Genomic DNA, 21,178 nt, shown 5'->3' with positions numbered 1-21,178 from the left:
CACTTTCTTACAGATAGCAATGAAGTTAGTCGATTATCAACGATCTCTCAACGTATTTTTTAAACGTATTTAAACAGGAACATAGCGTTGAAGAAGTAAGAAATTATTAACGAAACTTAATCTCAAAAATCGTTCGACAACGCAGATGATTCTTCAATATCAATTATTAATTATTACAATTATATATTCGTCAACCATTCATTCTCTAATAAATAGAATAAAAGATGGATAAGGAAAGAAATAGGTATGTACTTTTTAGTAAGAATATGAATGAATTTAAAATCGTGTTAACAGGTGTTGAGAATAGTGCAATCACATAAAGCTAAACTATCAATTAAGAAAAATAAAAATGTAAGAAACGCGAATCGAGGTGAAGGGTTCCGCAAAGCTGTAACGGTACATTACACTCATCGGAATTTACAGTAAAGTCGATTCGGTCAGCGTTCGTCCATCCCGTTCATCGGTACAGCTTGCCATCGTTCTCTTTCGAAGACGTAAACAAGGTCAAGAGTATATTCGATGTATCGAAAGTAGTACAACGTAGTCCCGAGTTTGAAAAAATTATCATATTAAATTGTAGACATTTAAGAACAATTTTTCATTCCTTTGGAGAGTGCTCTTCTTTATCGACCAAGTTCGAAACGACATACGCAACTTTCGCTGACCTTAACCTTAAAAAACGACTGAAGCATTGGTTTAGTAATACTATGAGTCAAGTTCATTGCCTTTGACCCTGTCCTTTATTTTACTTGTTACTTTTCCTCCGGAAGGACAAGATTCGAAAGTGGTTCTTTACACTATCGATAAGATTACTTGGCTACGTGTTCTTTATCGACCAATGAAAGTCTTATCGATGCAACATGATCTCTTTTTTTAAACTTGATTTGAAATATGCATTCCAAACATGAATATATCAAAATTAATCGCTTAGATTGTAACGATTATTAGAAACAAATTAATGTGAAAGATTCGCTTGGAATTACTCCCCGTTTTCCATCAAGAATACTTCGATTGTACGAGATCGTTGAATTCTGCGATACACCTGCTTAAAACCGGCTCGAGGCGAGTCTAGTGAACTGGATTGTGAATTCCGAGACCAGATTCCGCGGACCTCGTCGCTTGCTCCGATTTACTTTTTTAAACTACCGCAATATCATTGCTTTACTCTCCAACTACTCTTCTATATGACTTGGAAAAATAATGTGACATTTTTTTTTCCAAGACACATTAATACGATAAAAATAATCTTTTTTTCTTATTACAGTATATATAAATAATAGGAGCGAAGAAACGATTTGTATAGCCTTATCAAGAAACATGAAAGTCTCGTGATAATTTTGTAATAGTTTTACATAGATTAATCGTATTTTCTTACAAGTTAAACATTTTGTTAATATTAATTAATTACGTTAAATTTGAAGTTCTTTGTACAGTATGCGTATTGCGTACATATTTTTTGTTTTCCATCAAACACATTTTTCTGTAATTTCGACGATCGCCAGAAAGTGTTCACCATTTCGATCGACGAGTCGGTCCTTTAAATTTTCATTTACGTCGCCACAATATTTGTATTATATCTCCTCATGTCTCATCCTTCTTCGTGTCTCTCCCTTTAATTTTAGAGAACTTCATCGAAGAAATTATTGGACATCACCATCAACGTTTCATATCTGAATTAGAGATGCTTCTTAGAAGCTTGGCACAACAGGCGCTTCGGATGCTGTACTCGCCAAATTCTTTGGCTTGCAGACGCAACCACTCTCAACCAGCACGTAATCCTGACCGGTTAGGGTCACCGGCCCCAAAGGAATCACCAAAAACAGGTAAGGCACATACGTTTGCGTGCATTCACCATGGACTACATCGCATTCTTTCGATCTGAAAAATATATTCGTTTTATCTTTACTTTTTATATAATCAGAGAAAGGAAGACTCGATCGATATTCGTTTTCGATTATATCATAAAAAGGATTTATTTAACATCAACCTGTATTCGAAAAATAATTGAAGAGTAGGCCAAAGTATGTTATTTACGAACATTAAGTATCGTAGAACGTATCTGGCCTAGTGTGCTACATTTGAAATAAAACGAATCGCTGACAGAACGACGAGAATTTTAATTCGAAACTCTCTCGTTTATATTCCAACAAGCTACACGGTTTCTTTTACATGATAAAGAAATTCTAATATCGATGATATAAATATGGAATACTTACTCGCAAACTTCGAATACGACTTGCTGAAGAAGATCGGGAAACTTTTGTACGATTGTCACTGGTTGACCACTCGTCAAACTAACACCATACATAGGTGCTGTGGTATTATACCTTGTTTTACAGAGTCTGCTTGGAGAGCCGCAACTTTCCTTTGCAGAAAATCCTCGTCCTAAAAACCATAAGAAATAAAAAAAAAAATTAGTATGATAATTCATAAGTCAAAATACAAAAAGATCTATCAGAAGGAACGTAGGAAAACGCTAGATCCTTAGATCTATGGGATCGAGACGGAAGATGATCGACGTCATGATCGAGAGGGGTCGTCTTCGCTCTTTCCTCGGAATTCCTCGGAATTCTTCGGAGCGACGAACGTGCACAACTTGACGTTCGAAAGGAACGTGAGTGGGTCGCCTACGAATACCGTTATAAGCACAACGAACGATAACTGTATTGACTGGATAACATGGTGCCTTATTACCCGTCTTCCGTCCCAAAGGATTCCTTCTCATTGAATGATAACTTTACAGCGATATGACATGTAATACTATCTGTCTAAATAACTAAACTAAGAATGATTGACTTGGATCGATTTAGGTCATAATCATTACTCAGAATCGACCTATTTATGATTACAAAGAGGGGCAAAAAATAATGACGAATAATTTCGCCTTCGTTCCTTGAATCTTTATGGTTGACGGTCTTATGGTCGTTTCTCTCTGACCAAATCAACCTTTTCTTTTATTTCAGAATCAAGTTAAATTCATCTCCCTTGGACGTTGCAAAATTTATCAGGAAAATGAATTTTATCCAGATGATTTATAAAAGAAATTTCTTGAAAGAAGCTTTTCGTTTTAATCTGTATGTGATGTCCAAGTGTACCTGATTTTTTTTCCTTTTATTTTTCATTAAAACGATTCGATATATTTTCTTTTCTTTTTTCTTTTTTTTTTTTTTTTTTTTAAGGTAGAATAGTTACGGATTATACTTAAGACTCACCATTTCGTGCATGACCCGTTATCGAGAAATCTCCCTGGGCGAGTTTGTAATTATGAAGAAGAGCTTGCCTCGTTATTTCGGGATCGATAGTTCGAGGTTGGTGAGATCTAGCGGTTCGACCATTCGCCCAAAGATTTTTAAAGCTTCTCGATATCGCGGCTCTGTAAATAAAAGTTCGATCGATGATTAAAGACGATGGAATATTTTTTCATAAGTAGATATCTTCAAACACTTACGTAGGATATTGCATATTATTAGGTCCTATGCAATCCGGCGAATCCGTTAATGCATCCCCCCATACATACTTCAATCCTAAGCCATTTCCTTCGCACTTTTTCGCGGTGTACACTTTGGCACACATCGCGATAATAATTAGAAACAATCCGAAATAATATTTAGACATCTGAAACGAAATAATACAAAAGTATAAATAAAGAATTATGAAATAAGCATATATGTGCGTGCTATTTCGAGGTTGCAAGAGGTCAAGAATAACAACTTTTTTATATTTTTATATAAAAAGAAAAACACGAGTAACATAAAGAAAAATGAAAAAAAAAACAAAACAAAAAGAAAAGAAAGGTACTGGAAAAGAAAAAAGGGCTGAAGCAATGAGACCCAAGCATGTGCTTGTTCTCTAGAGCTTGAAACTTTTTTCCCTTTCGCGGCAACTCGCACGCATCGATGTGTCCGATCGTATATAGAATCTATTTGTGTTAGTTAGTTAGCAGGGTCACTCTCACGTGTGCAACCACGATTTCGAATGATGATTAGTAGTGCCGACTTGCTATCGGTATGTGTCCTTATATGCACTTTTGGGTTTCTAGGTTGCTGGATCCATAATAATGTCCGTTAGGCACATTCTCACAAGTGGATATGAGAGTGGATACGGTAGGAGTGAAAGCAGAATGTTGAACATCAAATCCTGATGTATCTTTTTAATGAAAATTTCAAATGATCTATCTTCTTTGATAATACTGCTTAATTACTATTTCCAATGTTGAATATCATTGACTTCTCATGATTGCTTACACGAGTATATCAATCCAAAAACTATTTTCTGCATTTGGCTCTTCTTATAATCAAAGTCAAACACCATCGAGAAATCATCGATGAATCCCGCTCAAGGTCGGTTAACGTTACCACGTTAACGACCTCCTTGCGTTCTTTCTCTCTCACGCGCACACACAAACACACACAGAGTTTCGGCGTTAAACATATCTGTTTCTTCTGGTATAAGCACATCTTCACTCTTCCTATCTCCACACACTTATTATTTACGCACGCAAGTGGCGATTTTGAAATCGAAAAGATCCATATGAGTTATATCGAAAAAGAAAAGAAAAGAAAAGAAAAGAAAATAAGGATACAACTCATGAGAATCGAATGAACTTGAAGCAGTCCTACTTTGCGGCCTATCTAACGGCCTTACATAACGGTCGTACCTAGTAGCCCTACGTACTCGTATTATAATTCTATTTGTTTGTTCCTTACATTTATAAATTTAAAATTTTCATCGATCGTAGTGTCTAATTCATTTTGATTTAAAACAATTTAGCTTTTCAAATTATGTATCTTAGAAACAGCTAGTAACATGTTTCTAATGGTCCATCCGGAAGATTCTAACGGTAACGATGTGTGTCTCATCCAAAAGGATTTTTTTTTAAACTCGTGCCTTATCGAATATGAACATATACCTTACACGTACGTTTTATTTATGTTTACTCATCCTTGCGGGTTCAATAACGGTATAAGCGTTTCGATGACTCGTTTCACGAATAAATTATTATATTCGATTCCTATCTTCTTACGAGACAAATTGTTTCCGTTGTTCGATTTTTTATATTTTGTAAACTACCCTCCGCAACGAATCCTTCAAGATCATTTGTCATATACCGTATATTTTTTTAATTTACAAACTAAATATCGATGTTTATCGTAAACTAGAAAATATGTAAATCTCTCGTAATAATAAAATATCGTAATTTATCAAAAATTATGTTACTTGCAATGATGCGTATTTATGAAGCATTTGTTGAAAATATCGTAGATAAAAGATCTACTGAAAATGGTTTGTTACGTTAAATAGTAAATAATTAAATTACGTTTAAAGTATAAATAATAGCACGCAATTGTTAAAACTTTTAAGTTATTACTCACCTTGAAAAAAAATAGAAAGAGAGAAAGAGAGAGAGAGTCTATCCAGTAAACACAGCGTGTTCCCCCGAATTGTCTCACTCCCTTTTTAACAAAAAGATCGCCAAACTCTACGTAACATTAAACGAATTCGATTGCAATTGTTAATGAAAAGATGATAGAGACGAAAAAAAAAAGAAAAAGGGAAAAAAACGGGTGCACGAATCTCAAATGCCGGTCATGTCTCACTACACCGGATATGGGGTCGTACACCTCCGTCCTCGCAGGTGGATGTCCAGAGGTTGACTGCAGAACACTGTAGAGTCCTAAGTAGCTCTCTCTGTGCTTTGCTGAAGAAGCCGTCGGTAAGAGGGGATAAAGCGGGATGTATTGCTCTCTATTTTACCTCGGAACTTTTTCCTTCGTCGTGTATCGGTTAAGATAAATGAAGTAGGAAAAAAGAAAAAAAAAAAAAGAAAACAAAAACCGAGTCTAAGTAACAGGAAATTATTATAATTATTTTTTTTCTTATCTCCCCTCTTTCTAAAGATCGAAATTATCTTCTATGTTTAGAACTTAACTTTTTTTTCCAACAATTCTTATGTACTTCCGTTTTGTTAGCAACAAACTGTGATATACGTATATATTTAAAGCAGAAAAATCATTTGTTCCTTCATTTATATTTATTTTTTCTCTTCTATCAATATCTTTTTCATCAACAAATGATCATTATATCATACAAGTTATATAAACGCTTAGAATCTTCCTTTAAATCTGACAGCGGTTCCTGTGACAATGAGAATGTTCGCTTACATAAGTTACACGTATACGATATTTAAGGATATTATTACAATCCTGAAAACTATGCAAATTAGATTGTAACATATACAATCTCATTCATTCTGAAAAATATAATCTTATTTCCATCGTTTATTAATAAATGAAAATATTAAGACATGAAAAAATAAGTTGATAATAAATTGTGATTTACTATATAAACTATCCGTCACGTTAAGTATTGCAATAAACAGTTTATATAATCAAGTGATATATTTTAGACAATAATCGAACAATTAATTGAAACGATTCAAATTATAAGTTAAACATAAAAGTTGCTCAAATAGAACATCTATTTATTTTAAGAATAATCTTTCTTAATTTGTCATTAGATTTGACTTATAATCATATATATGTAAGTCGCAAATCGTAATGCGAAAATATCTCTATACTGCATCTTTTACGTGAAACAAACAAAACATATCTACATCTACACAGATATAAAACATGGTCATTTAATGTTAAAACTATGAATGCTGATTATTTATATAACGAAAGAGATTAATCGACAAGACAAATATATAGCAACTGTTCGGATAACAGATTCATAATTTTGTTCTTCAATTTCCATTTAGCAGTCTCTTTAAAATAATAGAAACCAATGAAATATGCTTATGTTACTTGACTTAAACTACTAAAACTGATTAATCATCGAACTTAATAGAGTTAACGCTTGTATCTATTTGACCACCGCGATAACTACCTCGCTTCTTCTTGGTTTTTTCATGTCTAAAAGACTTTCCTCTTGTGTGTCGTAAATCCAGATTAGCCTTTTCTCCCCACGAACCTCGTGCACCTTTCTGTTAAAAGAAAAGGAAAAAAGAAAAGAAAAATAAAGGGCCGAATAAACGTATTAACGCACGCGGCGATGCTGATAAAATCAATTATTTCTTTGACATTATACGTATATTTATAAATAAATGATATCTCACCTGTTTATATATAGATATATATACATTTACATTTCTTTTCATCATCAATCATCAAAGGTAATTTTTTTATTTTGTGTAGTTGCGGAATCGAAAGATGTTCTTTTATCGAAGCCTCCTCTACCCCCGCGGAAACCTCCTCTACCACGATTTCCCCTATCTCCATTATCATTACTCCATGATTTCCTAAATCCATTTCCTCTACCCTTATCGTTATCGTCATTATTGCCACCCCAAGACTTCCTATTATCAAAACCGCCCCTACCACCTCGACCACCTCTAAATCCACCACGTCCACCTCTATCAAAACCGCCCCCACCACGACCACCGCCTCTATAACCCCCACGTCCCTCGTCCCGACCACCATGAAATCCGAAACCACCGCGTCCACCTCTAAATCCACCCCGACCTCCGCCACCACCGCCGTGTTTCTTAAAATTATTATCGTCTTCATTCTCCGCCTAAAACAAAAGAGAAACACAAGGTCAATCGCCGCATCTCACGAATATCATATATCGTGTCTTTAATCGTATTATTATTATTATCTGAAAGAAGCTGCTGGTTAATGCACGGAAACATGGTCGCAAGCTTTTACGAGGCGGCGAGTGACCTGTGCGCTTCTCGGATGTTTCCGAGCATTTACCTTTGCCTCGAAGGAATTGTTAGCCAATTTTGGATCCAATGAAACATCTTCGTCCTTTACTCGACGAAATGGTGTATTATTTCTTTGCTGCTATATTTATCAAGAGAAAAGAAATAAATAAAAATGAAAATCTATAACAACAGCCTCGTTCAGTAATAATAAAGACATAACCGATACGTAATATCGCACCTTATCCCCGTTAAAGCTATTACTTGCTTTAACAAAATTGCTATAATTATTCTTTGCAACTTTTGTAGGCAAACTTTCTTCATGTTCTTCAGTATTTTTCCTTTTTTCTGCTTTACCAGGTGTCTTAACTTTCGGGGTTGGCTGTTTTACCGTTTGCTGTTCTTCCACGCTCGAATCACTTTCTTCGCTCGAATCCGTAGATTTTTTAATAACTGCGGTCTTAGAAACTGGTGCAACCTTCGGCTTTTCCTCTTCAGAAGAATCTGAATCGGATTCATCACTTGACTCTTGTTTTTTACTTTTTGCAATGGGTACAGTTTTTACAGGTGTTGGCTTTACAGGGGAAGCGGATATTTCCTCAGAATCGTCGGAATCGTCACTTGATGAATCTTTTTTTGGTGCTACCTTTTCTAGTGCTGGTTTTAATACTTTTGTCGGTACAATTTTTGTTGGTACCTTTGCCTTTGTATCTTCATCCGAATCATCGGAATCATCGCTAGAAGATTCTTCTTTCTTAACAGTTCCCTTTGTGGATGCAGGTGTCTTCTGCACAACTGCTTCTTTATTATCACTCTCCTCTTCGCTGGAGGATGATACTTCCTTCGCCTTCGCTTTTTTGATTATTGAATTTTGTGTTTGTTTAGCAGGAGTAGATTTCTTAAAAACTGGTTCTTCCTCGCTACTATCTTCGTCAGAAGATGATGCTTTCTTTACCGCGACTACAGACGGTTTTACTGCTGATACTGATTTATTCAAAGTAGGTTTCTTAGCCATAGGTTCTTCATCGCTACTGTCTTCGCTTGATGATGACTGTTTTTTACTTATATTTTGTTTAGATTGTCCCAGTACAACAGATTTTTTACTTGTATTTTTTTTATCTACTTCACCTTTCTTTTGTGGAACTACTTTTTGAGCAGGTGTTTGCTTTGCAGCTGATGGCGTTTGATTTACATGAGTATCATCAGATTCTTCGCTTGAAGATTCAGACTTTTTAGAAATACTGCTTTTATTAGCCACTGGTGTGGATGTTACTTTTGGTTTCGGTTCCTCGCTTGTTGACGAAGTTTCCGATTCTTCATTTTTCGCTCCTTTTTTAGTAGGACCTTTTTTTAGTAATAGTAGTTGCGTAGGAACTGGTTTTTTTACTACTTTAACAGTTGGTTGCTCGTCATTATCACTACTGTCTTCGCTCGAGGATTCTACATTTTTGTTTTGTTGCTTCTTTACTTGCTGAGCTGGTGTAGATTTCAAAGAACTACTAGATTTAGTAGCAACTTTTACTTTAGATTCCTCTTCGTCACTTTCAGAATCTGATTCACTACTGGAAGCTTTGTTTACATTTAATGTTTTAATAACTTTAGGTAATGCAGATGTTTTTATTTGTGATTTTGGCTTCTCTTCTTCCTCTTCTGTAGAACTTTCCTCTGAGCTCTCCTCTTCTTTTACAGGCATTCCTTTAACATTTCCTTTTGCCTTTCCTAATATTTTAGGAGGTGTGGCCTTAGATATTACTGCATTATTCAATGGCATTTTTTGAGCAACTTTAGGTGCTGGTTTTTCATCCTCACTTGAAGTTTCTTCTGAAGAAGACATTTCTTTTTTTGTGGTTACAGCTGGTTTAGCTGTAACTTTACCATTAACTTGCACTACTTTTTTTGGTGACTCATCTTCACTTTCAGAGCTCGAATCTAAACTACTATCTTTCGCTTGTGCCTTGATTGTAATTTTCTTCGGCGAACTCTTTTGAAAATATTGAAATACATCTTGTATAGTAGGTGCTCCTTTTGGTAATGGAGGCTGAAAAAAATATATATCTTTTGAAAAAAAATATCTTTTCAACCAAATGTCTGTTTTTAAACATCATCGAATATATCAATAGGATATCAAAAAGAATAAAAGCGAAATAAACGTGAAAATACAAAATGTTACATTTCAGAATTAATTGCTAGCAAAATAATTATTATAATACTATTTGAATTATTTATAGAAGTGGTATAGATGAAATATACAAAAGCATGATTTGGCCCACGTGGTATGGCGAATGGCGGTAATAATCGTCCGCGTGGTAATCATCGCATTAAAACGATGAATATACTATATTTATAAAATATTACGATATTGCCTTACCGCCTGTGTTTTCTTCTGGAAAACTTTTGCTAAAGATGCATCCTTCTTCAGTAAATAATCGTAGACAAGGGCAGAAACGCCTAATTCTTCAACCGACGCCATGGTTGAAACGAATCGAGGGTTAGCGAAGATCTAATGAAACAATCTTTTACAATTGGTTATTCGAAACTTTTATCTCTTGTTCACAACTTTATGTTGAATTTTCATGAATAGATACGATAAGTAAGTTTGATTCTAAAGTACGAGCTATCGCTGTTGAACTAGACAGATCTTTGGATACAACAAATAAGAAAGCATCTTTAATCTCGCAATTACTTCTGTTCATTTCCATGAGAAGAAAAAGAAGCTAGATGTCACTACTATCGTCTCTATATACAGCATACGTCATGACACGTGACATCTGCGCACGTCCCTAAGAGAATTCTTCTTTAAAAATTAAATTATGAAAACAAATCTTAGAAAACGATATTATAAGATAAATAAGGATAATTCTCATCATCTACTTTTTAATTTTGTACCCATTAATCAGATAATTTCGATTTATGTTAAATAAGATGTTCTACAATGCTATTGGCTGAGCTATTGGTAATTATCTTTCTTTGTACGATTCTTAAAGTCCTTTGACTGCTTTGGATATTATAAGAAATTTATTTTCACAGCATCTGATTGGCTTGCCCTAAAGATACTTTGAACAGATTGGTCAGTTTTAAAATGAAAAACCGGCATCGGTTTAACCTACAAAAAGTTATTTGTTGTATAAAGTTAAACAGTACCAGGTATAAATTCGAATTGTAGGAAAAATGACGGAAACGCAACAGAAAACAAAGTGTATTACATTAAAAGGGTCTGCAGAATTGGTAAAACAGTATTTACGTAAGTTTATATTGTGATAATTTCAACTGTTTTATATTAAAAAGTATGTTAAATTTGCTTCTTAAGAAATATTACTTTTATTTCATACAGTTTATGGAATCAACAGTATACTTTATCAGAGAGGAATTTATCCTCCAGAAACATTCGAACCAGCAGAACAATTTGGTTTATTCTTTTTAATGTCAACAGATGAAAAAATCAAATCATTCTTAGACACTGTATTAGGTCAGATTCAAGAATGGCTTGTTCAACGGAAAGTTCAGAAAATAACTTTGGTTATAACAAATGTTAATACAAAGGAAGTTTTAGAGAAATGGGATTTTAGGGTTGACTATGAAGGCCATGCGCCAAAAAATATAAATGACAATAACATGGTAGAATTGCCTGAAGTTGGTACAAAAGATGTGAAAACTATACAAAAAGAAATTCGAGAAGTTATACGTCAAATTACAGGTATTTTTATTTCTTTTATCTATAATTTTATACTTTTTATATTAATTATATTTTCTCAACAATATCTTTGTAAAATTCATTGTTATTAATAATAGTATTTTTCTTCTTTTTAGGTACTGTTAGCTTTCTACCTTTGTTGGACTGTTTATGTTCCTTCGATATACTAACTTATACTGTCCAAGATTGTAATATTCCAAAAGAATGGGATGAGACTCAACCAGTATTTATAGCAAACAGTCAAGAAGTACAACTCAGGTCATTTTCAACATCTATTCATAAAATGGATACAATTGTCAGTTATAAAAATGTTTGAATAATTATAATAATTTATAAATGTATATATATCTTTTGAAGAACTATACCTTAAGCAATTATCTTTTCAATAAAAAGTACTACCATTTTTTAAAAAAATCTTAATAATGATAAAAGTTAAGAAGTAATATTGTAATAATGATATTTTCGTATAAACATTGAAACGCACGGTATCTAATTTATATTTTGATTGCAATCGTTACATGATTGTACACAAGATGGCGTATTGCAAAGATGCATAAAATTCTGGTATTTTATATTCTCAACATAACTGAAAATTCTAGGGAAAAATGTAAATAACCAATAATTCTTGAATATAGGATTATTTATTATTTACGTTGGTTATCATGATGAAAATTTGAATTGTGTTGTGAATAAATAACAGAAAATTATTATCACGTGTGGTCACTTGAATAGTTTAATTCAAACATTAATTCCGTTATTATTGTTATATTTTACTTGTTTATATTCGTGAATCTTATATAAAATGCTATTTTAATTGTTTGTTAAATTATCTTTATTTCTAAAAATTATGTTTATATAATTAATTATTATTAAACTATTAAATTATCTTTAAATTATTTTTCTTATTGTAAAGCTAGTTTTTAAAAGTAATTATTTTCATGTTGAATTAATAATCTGCAATCAAATTATAAATAATGGATGATTTGATTGATGATATTATGCATATTATCCACAAATGTCATCCTACTGAATCGATGAAATTAAAAAAACGATGCAAAAAAACAATTCCAAGCAATTCATCTTTAAAGGAAATACAGTATGATATAGAACAATTACTTGCAAATAAAACGTGTAACGCAGGTGGTGTTGAATATAGTAATTTAAATAAAATGATGGCATGTTGTAATTTGAAGGTATATTTCTTTTATGGTATAGAATTTTGTTATGATTACACAGATTCTATTTATTTGATACATCAAATAAATTGAGCATTATATTTTTTATATATTTTTCCTTTGTATAGGCAGGAGAAGAAGTCAAAGCTATATATAATCTTTCTGAATCACATGCAATATTTTTTCGACAACAAATTACACATAGATTTTTGAAAAATAAAATGCGTGAAAGAATTCTATGCACCCCTCAAATATATGGACTCAAATTTGAATATATAAAACTTCATGCTCAATATCCAGAACCTGAGACAGCTTTACTATCTAATCTTGTAAATCTTCCAGAAGGTATGCTGTAGCTTTTTATAAATATATATATTATGTTAATTATTATTTCATGTCAATTTGTTTTTTCTCTTTGTTAGAGTGGTATATTGTACAAGTCACAGCACAATTTGAGGACTCTGTGTATTTACAGTACAATAAAAATACTTGTCATTCTATGCATGCTCTACACATTACTATTCTTCCAACTGGAAATAGTATTTTAAAACCACTTTGTATAACTTTACCAAAGCCACAGACCCATACTATGTACGATATATGCAATGAAATTCGAGAGATTTTAGGTAATAATAAATCAGATTTAACAGCAACATATGCAAATAAAGAATTATATTGGAAAATGCGCCTGAAGCAAGACAATAAAATGAAGGTATTTGCAGTATCAAAGATAGTTTATTATATATTAGATATAGTTATCATTTGTGGAAATTCACAAATCTTAAATATATTAGTTTATTTAAGACAGCAGTTCATGAATTAGAATTCACATGGTTACGTGAATGGAGAATACTTTTTATGGCAGATTTCATTGACAACCTGGATGTTGTAGCAGATATGGAATTAATAATTGATAAATTAATAGCAGATTGTACATCTTGGTAAGTTATCATTACAGTGATACTCCAAATTTGATTCATGTTTCTATTAAATTATCTTAATAGATAACAATTTACATTTTGCAGTGATTATATATGCCCTCGTACTAAGTGGTTACTAAAAAAGATAAGCTTGGGTGCATGTTTTTTGACAAGAGAAGAAATAGCACGAGCTGTTAAATACGTTCTATGCAATCACGAAAAACTGGCAGAAAACGTGATACTTTCAATTTATGGAAAATTATTAGACTTACAGATATTACGAAATGCAAAGAGAAAAACTTTGGTTTTAATTATAGATGAAGTAAATGCATAACTTTTAACAATTTATAGGAATTTTAAAATTCCTTATTTTCCGCATTTAATATATGCATCTTTTATTTTTAGCATATGGATTTTTTACCATTTGAGTCCATAGAAATCCTTAAAAATAATCCTGTTACGCGATTTTCTTCCATTTATGTAGCATATGCATTATTTAAACAACATGAGAATACAATAAAGGATGGATGTAAAATAATTAAAGCAAAAGATAATCTTGGTACATGTATAGTTAATCCTTCTGGTGATTTATATAAAATGGAAAAACGTTTAGAATTATTTATAAATTATTGGTTAACAAATTGGAAAAGCTTATACAATACAAAGCCAGAAGAAGGCATATTTGAAGATGCCTTGGTTAATTATGATATTCTCATGTAAGAATTGCATTAATTTATTAATTTTCGGATAACTAGTTTTAAAAGCTTCATAACTCTTCATGTTTAAAGGTATAATGGTCATGGAAGTGGTATACAATATTTACCTGGAGAGCATATAGAAAAACTCAAGGTAAAGGCAATCGTGTTATTATTTGGATGCAATAGTATCAGAATGACCCCTGTAGGTGGACGTTTTCCCCCTTATGGTATAACCAATCAATATTTAATCGCTAGCAGGTAATTTAGTACTATATAGCAATTATATAAAGGATACATTTGCACATATATATGCAGAAAATCGTAAAATGTTTTGATATTGATTTTCATACATGATATTTTAAGTCCATGTGTTTTGGGCATGCAATGGGAAGTAACGGATAGCGATATTGATAAAATGACAGCAAGTTTTATTAGCACTTGGATTCCATCATCCGCCGAACGATCATGGTCTCATGTAGATATTGATGCATGGTGTCAAGGCAATTTTAGTTAGTATACAAAATTCATTGCATATTTATATTACAGAGAAGATATGGTACAATTACAAAATTAGATTATAAGTTAAACTAAATTTGCGCTTTAACTAATAAATTTTGTTAAAAAATGTACAGTATACATACTTAGAAATACTATATTAATTTTACATTACTTATAATGAAATTTTATATTATCAGGATTTTTAAAAGATTCTCAGAAAAAAATGGCTAAGGTAACAAGGGAACCTGAGATGTTGAGAGCAATATCAAAATCAAAAGAAGCATGCTCACTATACATGACAGCAGCTTCAATAGTTACACGTGGTTTGCCAATAAAGCTTGAATAAATGCATTATGCACATTGGTGATACTGTTGTCAATATATATATATATATATATATATATATATATATATATATATATATGCACTTTTGCTACATTTTTAAAAATTTGCAAAACTTTTAAAAAAGTATAAAGTTTCAAAGTAGAGGATATTTCATGTATTTTATCACTTATTGTCTAAAAAAATCATAATTTCAAGTCTACTTTTCTCACATGATAATTTGTGGTTCTGGCACAGAACTAGAAATATTTTTATGTGGTAATACTTGACCACCATTGATATAAAGTTCGTCCTTAACTATTACGTCCTCTCCAAGAACTGTTGTACCTTCCATTCGTACCCAACGTCCGACAACACTACGCCAACCAACGATGCAACTATTTAATAAAAGGTAAATAATAAATTTCTTAAGAAAAATTACGTGTATATATTTCATTCTATACCTACATTTTATACTCACCCATCAAGCCATGCATGTTCTTTTACTACAGCTGCCTTAAGAAGAGTAGACCTTTTAATACAACAACCATCAGCTAACGAAACACCCGGACCGATGGTAACATTAGGACCGATCCTACAATCTTTGCCGATTTTGGCTGTAGGATCTATTAAAACATTTCCCACTATTCCAGGTCCAGAATGTAATTTTTCAGGTGACTTTTGTCTTAATGAAGCAAGATACATACACATACCTATATAATAAAATATATAATTTATATTTTGTCATATATATTATTTAGGAGTTTCACCAATTTTCTTTCTAATCTTGTATCAAATATACCTTTGAGAAAATCTTTAGGCTGTCCTACATCCATCCAAAAACCTGGTAACTCCATTGCATATAATTCATTATCTTCAGCCATAAATGGAAAAACCTCTTTTTCTATGCTCATAGGTTTTAGCTCTATTCTTTTTAATATGCTTGGATTAAATATATACATACCTATTAGAAAGAATGTGTATCACATAGTATAGTAAAGTTAATATGTTAACTTGTATGATACAATTAATAATTTTATAATTATATGTTGCATTGTACCTGCATTTATTTTATTTGAGATAAATTCTTGTGGTTTTTCGACAAAACGTTCTATCTTACCACATTTATCAAATACAACAACACCATACTTTGATGGTTCTTCTACTTTGGTAACAACTATAGTACCTTCTTTACCATGGCTTTTATGATATTCATATAACTGTTTAAATGGAAAGTCACAGATGATATCAGAATTTAAAACAAAAAATGGTTCATCTCCAGAACATAAAATATCACGTGCTAGCGCAAGTGGTCCAGCAGTACCCAAAGGTTCTGGTTCATGAGAAAATATCAAAGTAACTCCTAGTTTCTTAGCTTCTTCTTCTAAATCCCTTTCCATTTCTTCTGCTCTATAAGACACTGCTAATATCACTTCTGTTACATTCATTTCTACCTAAAGAAAAAGTAATACTAATAGTTTTTTTTTTTAACAATATAACAATAATAATAGTTACAAGCTATTAAAAATAAAATAAACTTACTAAAGCTTCTATTTGATGTAGAAGCATTGGTTTATTAGCAAATTCAACCAATGGTTTAGGTCGACTAAGAGTAAGAGGACGCAATCTGGTTCCATATCCACCAACAAGTATTAAGGCTCGCATAACTTCTAATTTCTTTCTTTTCTGATGCATTACTATATATACGGAACAAAATACTAATATCAATTATTCTTGATATAGTATCCTTTTAGTATCCTTATTATGGTATCAACTTGAGTAAGGTTGATAAAAATCTTTCTATAAATGAAAATAGATATTATTATAAAATTATATGCCATAATTTAATATTAAAAAATTGAAACTAATTGGTATACTACAATTTAATGTAACAAATGTCATTTATGAACTACTTAATAATTTTTATAATTTTAACTAACATTTACGCGAGTAAATTATTTATTTATTGTTTTTATACAAAGATAATATTCTCAGCTACAACAATAATGTTAATACAAAATATTAATATGGTTAGATTTCAAATATTATAAACTGTATCTTAAAAATATAAACACACACACACACACACACACAGATTCTCTATGATTTTATTAACAAATAATACGTACAATATGCACGTACCTGATCTATGCACTTAAAATCACGAAGAAATTAAAATGGAAATATTTATCAGTGATAAGCATTGCCACGTAAGATCAAATTATAGTAGTAGTTCGTATATGTAAACACGTACTTAGATCTACACACTGAAATATGTACGTAGAATCATTTTCCTTATCATATAAGGAAAAAAGATTTTTTATACCTTTTTCTGTTCATTAAACACGTGTGTTATCATTAATATTATTATTTATAAAACTAGAAACATTGAACATGACACTTGATTAATCGTCGACACAAATATATACAGGTCGCCAAGCCAACGCATATCTCCTGCCTCTTCGCAGCATTTTTTTCTTACTAATTTAAGTATATCATGGACAATATTTATTAAGCCGATGATGACAGAATAGTCAGGGTTTAATATAATAAGTTACTTTTGCCTGACGGTTAAATCTAAAAAGCAGTTATTTTGAGTTTAATTGTGTTCTTTTTATATCTAGTTATCTAGATACCAGTTATGATTGGTCGTGACTCTATTATGACCAACGAGTAATATTTAGGATACCTAATCATGTGTGTTTTGTCAATCTTGATAAGTTTTGACTCCATGAAATTTCCTTTTCTTTTGAACTTGAATATTACGTAGATTACGTTGGTTTTCTGTACATTTAGTATACCGATTAAAAGTGACATATTCAATGAAAACTGAAAAATAATATTTTGCTGAATAAAAGTCAAGTTGACAAAAGAAATTCATATTTATTATAAAGAATATAATGTGAACGTTTGTAGTATAAAAATTACTGATGCACATAAAGTTAATCATATAAGTTGATAAGCTTTACTTGTACGAATACTGTTAGTATTTTTCAAAAAAAAAAGAAACAAGATGCTAATAATGTTCATAATAATTCAAAATATTACATAGTATGCGGAATGTAAAATATACTGAATGTTAATATAATATTGTTCTTACTTTTTTGGTATGTACAAACATACCAAAAAAAATATGGTAGGAGGAAGAAAACCAATTAAACAGATGAGGAAGTAATTACAATTTGTAATTAATATTTACAGTCTTTAATATTAAATATTGATTAAACAATAAACAAAAAAGATGCAAAAGTTCAAGCAAGCTCAAGTAGAAAATAAAATATCTATTAAAAGACATTTAGAAGCAAATGCTTCTCTTGATTCGTCTAGTGAAGATGATGACAATATTTGTGATGAAGATATACAAAGAACCTTGGGAGAAGTTATATCGGCTTATGAAGGTGAACAATTAAACACAGAAAAGATCATATCGTATTTGATTAATACTTTTCAATCAGGTGGTGCAATCTGTTTAATATGTATTTCAACAGTAAAGAAAGCAGATCCAGTAAGTACCTCTCTAATCATTTTTATATATGTATATATATTTTTATTATATTAATATATCTTCAACAGATATGGAACTGCAATAAATGCTATTCTTTTATGCATTTAACATGCATCCTACATTGGATTCGAGATACTCTAGCTCATAAACATGAACAAGGAATTATGCCAACTTGGACTTGGTAAGTTATCATGTAATATTATATATCTAAAAATATTTTTTTTTATTTTATTTTAATACAATGATATATATATATACATATATATATATATTTCTAGTCCAAAATGTAGAACAGAATATGGAGAAGATCAAATTCCAAAAGTATATAAATGTTTCTGTAAAAAAGTTGAAAATCCATCTTATCAAACATGGTTTATTCCACATTCTTGTGGAGAAACTTGTGGGAAACTTTTAGAACCTAAATGTGGGCATAAGTGTGTATTGTTATGTCATCCTGGACCATGTCCTCCTTGCGCAAAAACAGTGGTAATTAAATGTTATTGTGGAAAGCAACCTGTTCGTCCAATGCGTTGTAATACAAATGGTTGGAGTTGCAATAATATATGCAATAAAAAATATGATCAATGTAAGCATACTTGTAAGGAAATTTGTCACGCTGGAGATTGTCCACCATGTTTAGAAACTCTACTAATGGATTGTCGTTGTAAAAGCAGCAAACAAATTAAGAAATGCAATGAAGCTACTTGGATTTGTGATAAGCCTTGTAATAAGTTATTATCTTGCAAATTGCATACCTGTGAAGGTATTTGTCATTCTTCCGAAGATTGTGGAGATTGTCCTAAGAAATTTAGAACTTGTCCCTGTGGAAAGAAACAGTATACAATTTCATGTAAGGAACAGCAAGTACCGAAATGTGGAAACACTTGTGGAAAGTTACTGAATTGTGGTTTACATTATTGCAACATGATATGCCATTTAGAACAATGTGGTCAATGCTTGGAGATGATCATAAAATCATGTAGGTGTGGGAATTTTACAAAAGAAATAGCTTGTGGAAAGGAATTTCATTGTAACAAAAAATGTACACAAATGAGACTTTGTGGAAGACATTTATGCAATAAAAAATGTTGCGATTGTTTAGTAAAAAATACCTCTAATATATGTGAAAAAGTATGTAACAATCTTCTTAATTGTCAGAAGCATAAATGTCCAGCAGCTTGTCATAGTGGACCTTGCTATCCATGTGTTCGTACCGATATAATTCAATGCAGATGTGGTAATAAAAAAATAAGAGTACCTTGTGGCACAAAAAAAAAAATTAAACCACCTCCTTGTAATAAACCGTGCAAAATACCTTCTATTTGTATTCATCCAGAGAGAGAGATTCATAAATGTCATCAAGGATCTTGTCCACCATGTAAAAAAATATGTGGTTTAATTCACAAAAAATGTGGACACAATTGTTTAGCTGTTTGCCATAGTAAGGTTTGGGTCAAAATTAGCTCAAATAGTACACAAGGGCAACCCAAAGGTCCATGGGAAAAACAAAAAGATACATTGGAATTAAAAACATTGCCATGTCCACCTTGCGAAGTTCCCATTGAAATAGAATGTTTAGGTGGACACGAAACACGTATATTGCCTTGCTACATTGCAAAAACTGATTCTTGTGGAAGATCTTGTGGTCAATTATTGCAATGTACCAATCACACTTGTGAATTAACATGCCATACTGTAAAATCATCTGAAGGAATCATTGGTAATACACAATGTATGCAATGTGAAAGGCCATGCTCGTTTGCACGGCCCAATGGATGTTCTCACAAATGTTTAAAACCTTGTCATCCTGAATCATGTGATTTGTGTCAACAATTAGTACGTGTTTCTTGTCATTGTGGCATTAGTACTTTATATAGACGTTGCATAGATCTAATATCCGCAACGATAGAACAACGTGAAGAGCTATTAAAGTGTGGAAATCAATGTCCAAAAAATGTAATTATAATAAACAATTTTTATAAAAATAATAACAAGTTTAATTATGTTACAAATTTCTTTTGCAGTATCCATGCGGCCATCGGTGTAACGATATTTGTCATCCTGGATCGTGTAAAAAGCAGAATATATGTAACAAGAAAGTAAAAGTATGGTGTAAATGCAAACGCATTAAAAAGGAATATGTTTGTTCTGTTATACAAGAAAAGCAAATTGTAGTTGAATGTGACAATGTTTGTCAGTCACTTATATATCAAAAAAATGAGGCCAACAAAATCAAAGAAATCCAACGTCAACGTGAAGAACAATTGCGAAATCAGGAAGAAATAGAAAAATTTCAAAGGAAATTTAAGCCACGACGAAAAGCAAAGGATAAATCGAAAAACAAATTGTCGAATTCAAAAGTGGAAAATAGTAAAATATACAAATTTCTTTTGATATCGATTTTTATAGCTATCGTGAGTATTGTAGTGATTTATGCGAATATAGTTTATTTCGATATAAAAAGCTTTGAAATTAGTAACAAAGATTGAAATTTGTTCTGATGAATGTGTAATTTATCAATAATAAATGATTGTACTGTATATACTATATATTATTACATCCAAAGTCAAACTATAAAAAATATGTAGAAATTGTACTAAATATAATATATAATTGATTATATTATTTTAATAAATTTTCTTATCTATACTGTTTGCATTTTTAT

At 31.5% G+C, this 21,178-nt stretch overlaps 6 protein-coding genes and 1 long non-coding RNA gene across 20 annotated transcripts; 4 read left to right on the top strand and 3 right to left on the bottom strand.

Moving 5' to 3' along the window:
- Positions 1–98: 98 nt before the first annotated feature.
- On the top strand, positions 99–2,105 carry LOC127066819 (uncharacterized). 2 transcript variants are annotated; one of them, XR_007782510.1, is made up of 3 exons: positions 99–244; positions 1,623–1,823; positions 1,922–2,105. It is a non-coding gene; the product is annotated as an uncharacterized LOC127066819 (long non-coding RNA). The 2 variants fall into 2 exon arrangements; XR_007782511.1 differs by lacking the exon at positions 99–244 and adding an exon at positions 396–503.
- LOC127066811 (uncharacterized) lies at positions 1,689–5,794 on the bottom strand. Of its 2 annotated transcripts, none has more exons than XM_051001001.1 (5): positions 5,373–5,794; positions 3,449–3,615; positions 3,213–3,373; positions 2,217–2,385; positions 1,689–1,878 (listed from the first exon to the last, which is right to left on the bottom strand). In XM_051001001.1, the coding sequence occupies exons 2-5, from the start codon at positions 3,613–3,615 to the stop codon at positions 1,689–1,691; spliced, it is 687 nt and encodes a 228-aa protein (XP_050856958.1). In that variant the 5' UTR covers positions 5,373–5,794. The 2 variants fall into 2 exon arrangements, with proteins under 2 accessions (XP_050856958.1, XP_050856959.1); XM_051001002.1 differs by lacking the exon at positions 5,373–5,794 and adding an exon at positions 4,245–5,144.
- Positions 5,795–6,009: 215 nt separating this feature from the next.
- On the bottom strand, positions 6,010–10,388 carry LOC127066790 (nucleolar protein dao-5). Of its 5 annotated transcripts, none has more exons than XM_051000952.1 (5): positions 10,074–10,388; positions 7,947–9,743; positions 7,758–7,847; positions 7,118–7,575; positions 6,834–6,985 (listed from the first exon to the last, which is right to left on the bottom strand). In XM_051000952.1, the coding sequence occupies exons 1-4, from the start codon at positions 10,173–10,175 to the stop codon at positions 7,162–7,164; spliced, it is 2,403 nt and encodes an 800-aa protein (XP_050856909.1). In that variant the 5' UTR covers positions 10,176–10,388; the 3' UTR covers positions 6,834–6,985; positions 7,118–7,161. The 5 variants fall into 5 exon arrangements, with proteins under 5 accessions (XP_050856915.1, XP_050856914.1, XP_050856909.1 ...); XM_051000953.1 differs by having other exon boundaries at positions 7,758–7,844; XM_051000958.1 differs by lacking the exon at positions 7,118–7,575 and having other exon boundaries at positions 6,010–6,985; positions 7,758–7,844.
- Positions 10,389–10,487: 99 nt separating this feature from the next.
- LOC127066813 (mitotic spindle assembly checkpoint protein MAD2A) lies at positions 10,488–11,808 on the top strand. Its single transcript, XM_051001004.1, has 4 exons — positions 10,488–10,658; positions 10,733–10,946; positions 11,037–11,399; positions 11,513–11,808. The coding sequence occupies exons 2-4, from the start codon at positions 10,874–10,876 to the stop codon at positions 11,710–11,712; spliced, it is 636 nt and encodes a 211-aa protein (XP_050856961.1). The 5' UTR covers positions 10,488–10,658; positions 10,733–10,873; the 3' UTR covers positions 11,713–11,808.
- A 383-nt stretch (positions 11,809–12,191) lies between these two features.
- Positions 12,192–15,033, top strand: LOC127066793 (separin). The gene is made up of 9 exons (XM_051000966.1): positions 12,192–12,589; positions 12,700–12,916; positions 12,994–13,283; positions 13,376–13,512; positions 13,597–13,813; positions 13,897–14,207; positions 14,280–14,447; positions 14,553–14,698; positions 14,885–15,033. Exons 1-9 carry the CDS (start codon positions 12,371–12,373, stop codon positions 15,031–15,033), a joined length of 1,854 nt encoding a protein of 617 aa, XP_050856923.1. The 5' UTR covers positions 12,192–12,370.
- Positions 14,713–17,482, bottom strand: LOC127066807 (mannose-1-phosphate guanyltransferase beta). Of its 8 annotated transcripts, none has more exons than XR_007782506.1 (7): positions 17,151–17,465; positions 16,551–16,808; positions 16,069–16,462; positions 15,811–15,972; positions 15,490–15,721; positions 15,120–15,406; positions 14,713–15,081 (listed from the first exon to the last, which is right to left on the bottom strand). XR_007782506.1 is itself a non-coding variant. In XM_051000990.1 (7 exons), the coding sequence occupies exons 3-7, from the start codon at positions 16,701–16,703 to the stop codon at positions 15,238–15,240; spliced, it is 1,110 nt and encodes a 369-aa protein (XP_050856947.1). In that variant the 5' UTR covers positions 16,704–16,808; positions 17,151–17,275; positions 17,335–17,482; the 3' UTR covers positions 14,713–15,237. The 8 variants fall into 8 exon arrangements, 7 of the variants coding, with proteins under 7 accessions (XP_050856947.1, XP_050856948.1, XP_050856946.1 ...); XM_051000990.1 differs by having other exon boundaries at positions 14,713–15,406; positions 17,151–17,275; positions 17,335–17,482; XM_051000991.1 differs by having other exon boundaries at positions 14,713–15,406; positions 17,335–17,476.
- Positions 17,483–17,596: 114 nt separating this feature from the next.
- On the top strand, positions 17,597–21,162 carry LOC127066789 (NF-X1-type zinc finger protein NFXL1). The gene is made up of 4 exons (XM_051000951.1): positions 17,597–18,513; positions 18,582–18,694; positions 18,792–20,469; positions 20,538–21,162. The coding sequence occupies exons 1-4, from the start codon at positions 18,250–18,252 to the stop codon at positions 21,000–21,002; spliced, it is 2,520 nt and encodes an 839-aa protein (XP_050856908.1). The 5' UTR covers positions 17,597–18,249; the 3' UTR covers positions 21,003–21,162.
- Positions 21,163–21,178: the final 16 nt, after the last annotated feature.

Source organism: Vespula vulgaris, chromosome 10 (assembly GCF_905475345.1).
Source record: "Vespula vulgaris chromosome 10, iyVesVulg1.1, whole genome shotgun sequence".
In the NCBI taxonomy this organism is placed as follows: Eukaryota; Metazoa; Arthropoda; class Insecta; order Hymenoptera; family Vespidae; genus Vespula; species Vespula vulgaris.
This window is presented reverse-complemented; position numbering and strand designations above follow the sequence as displayed.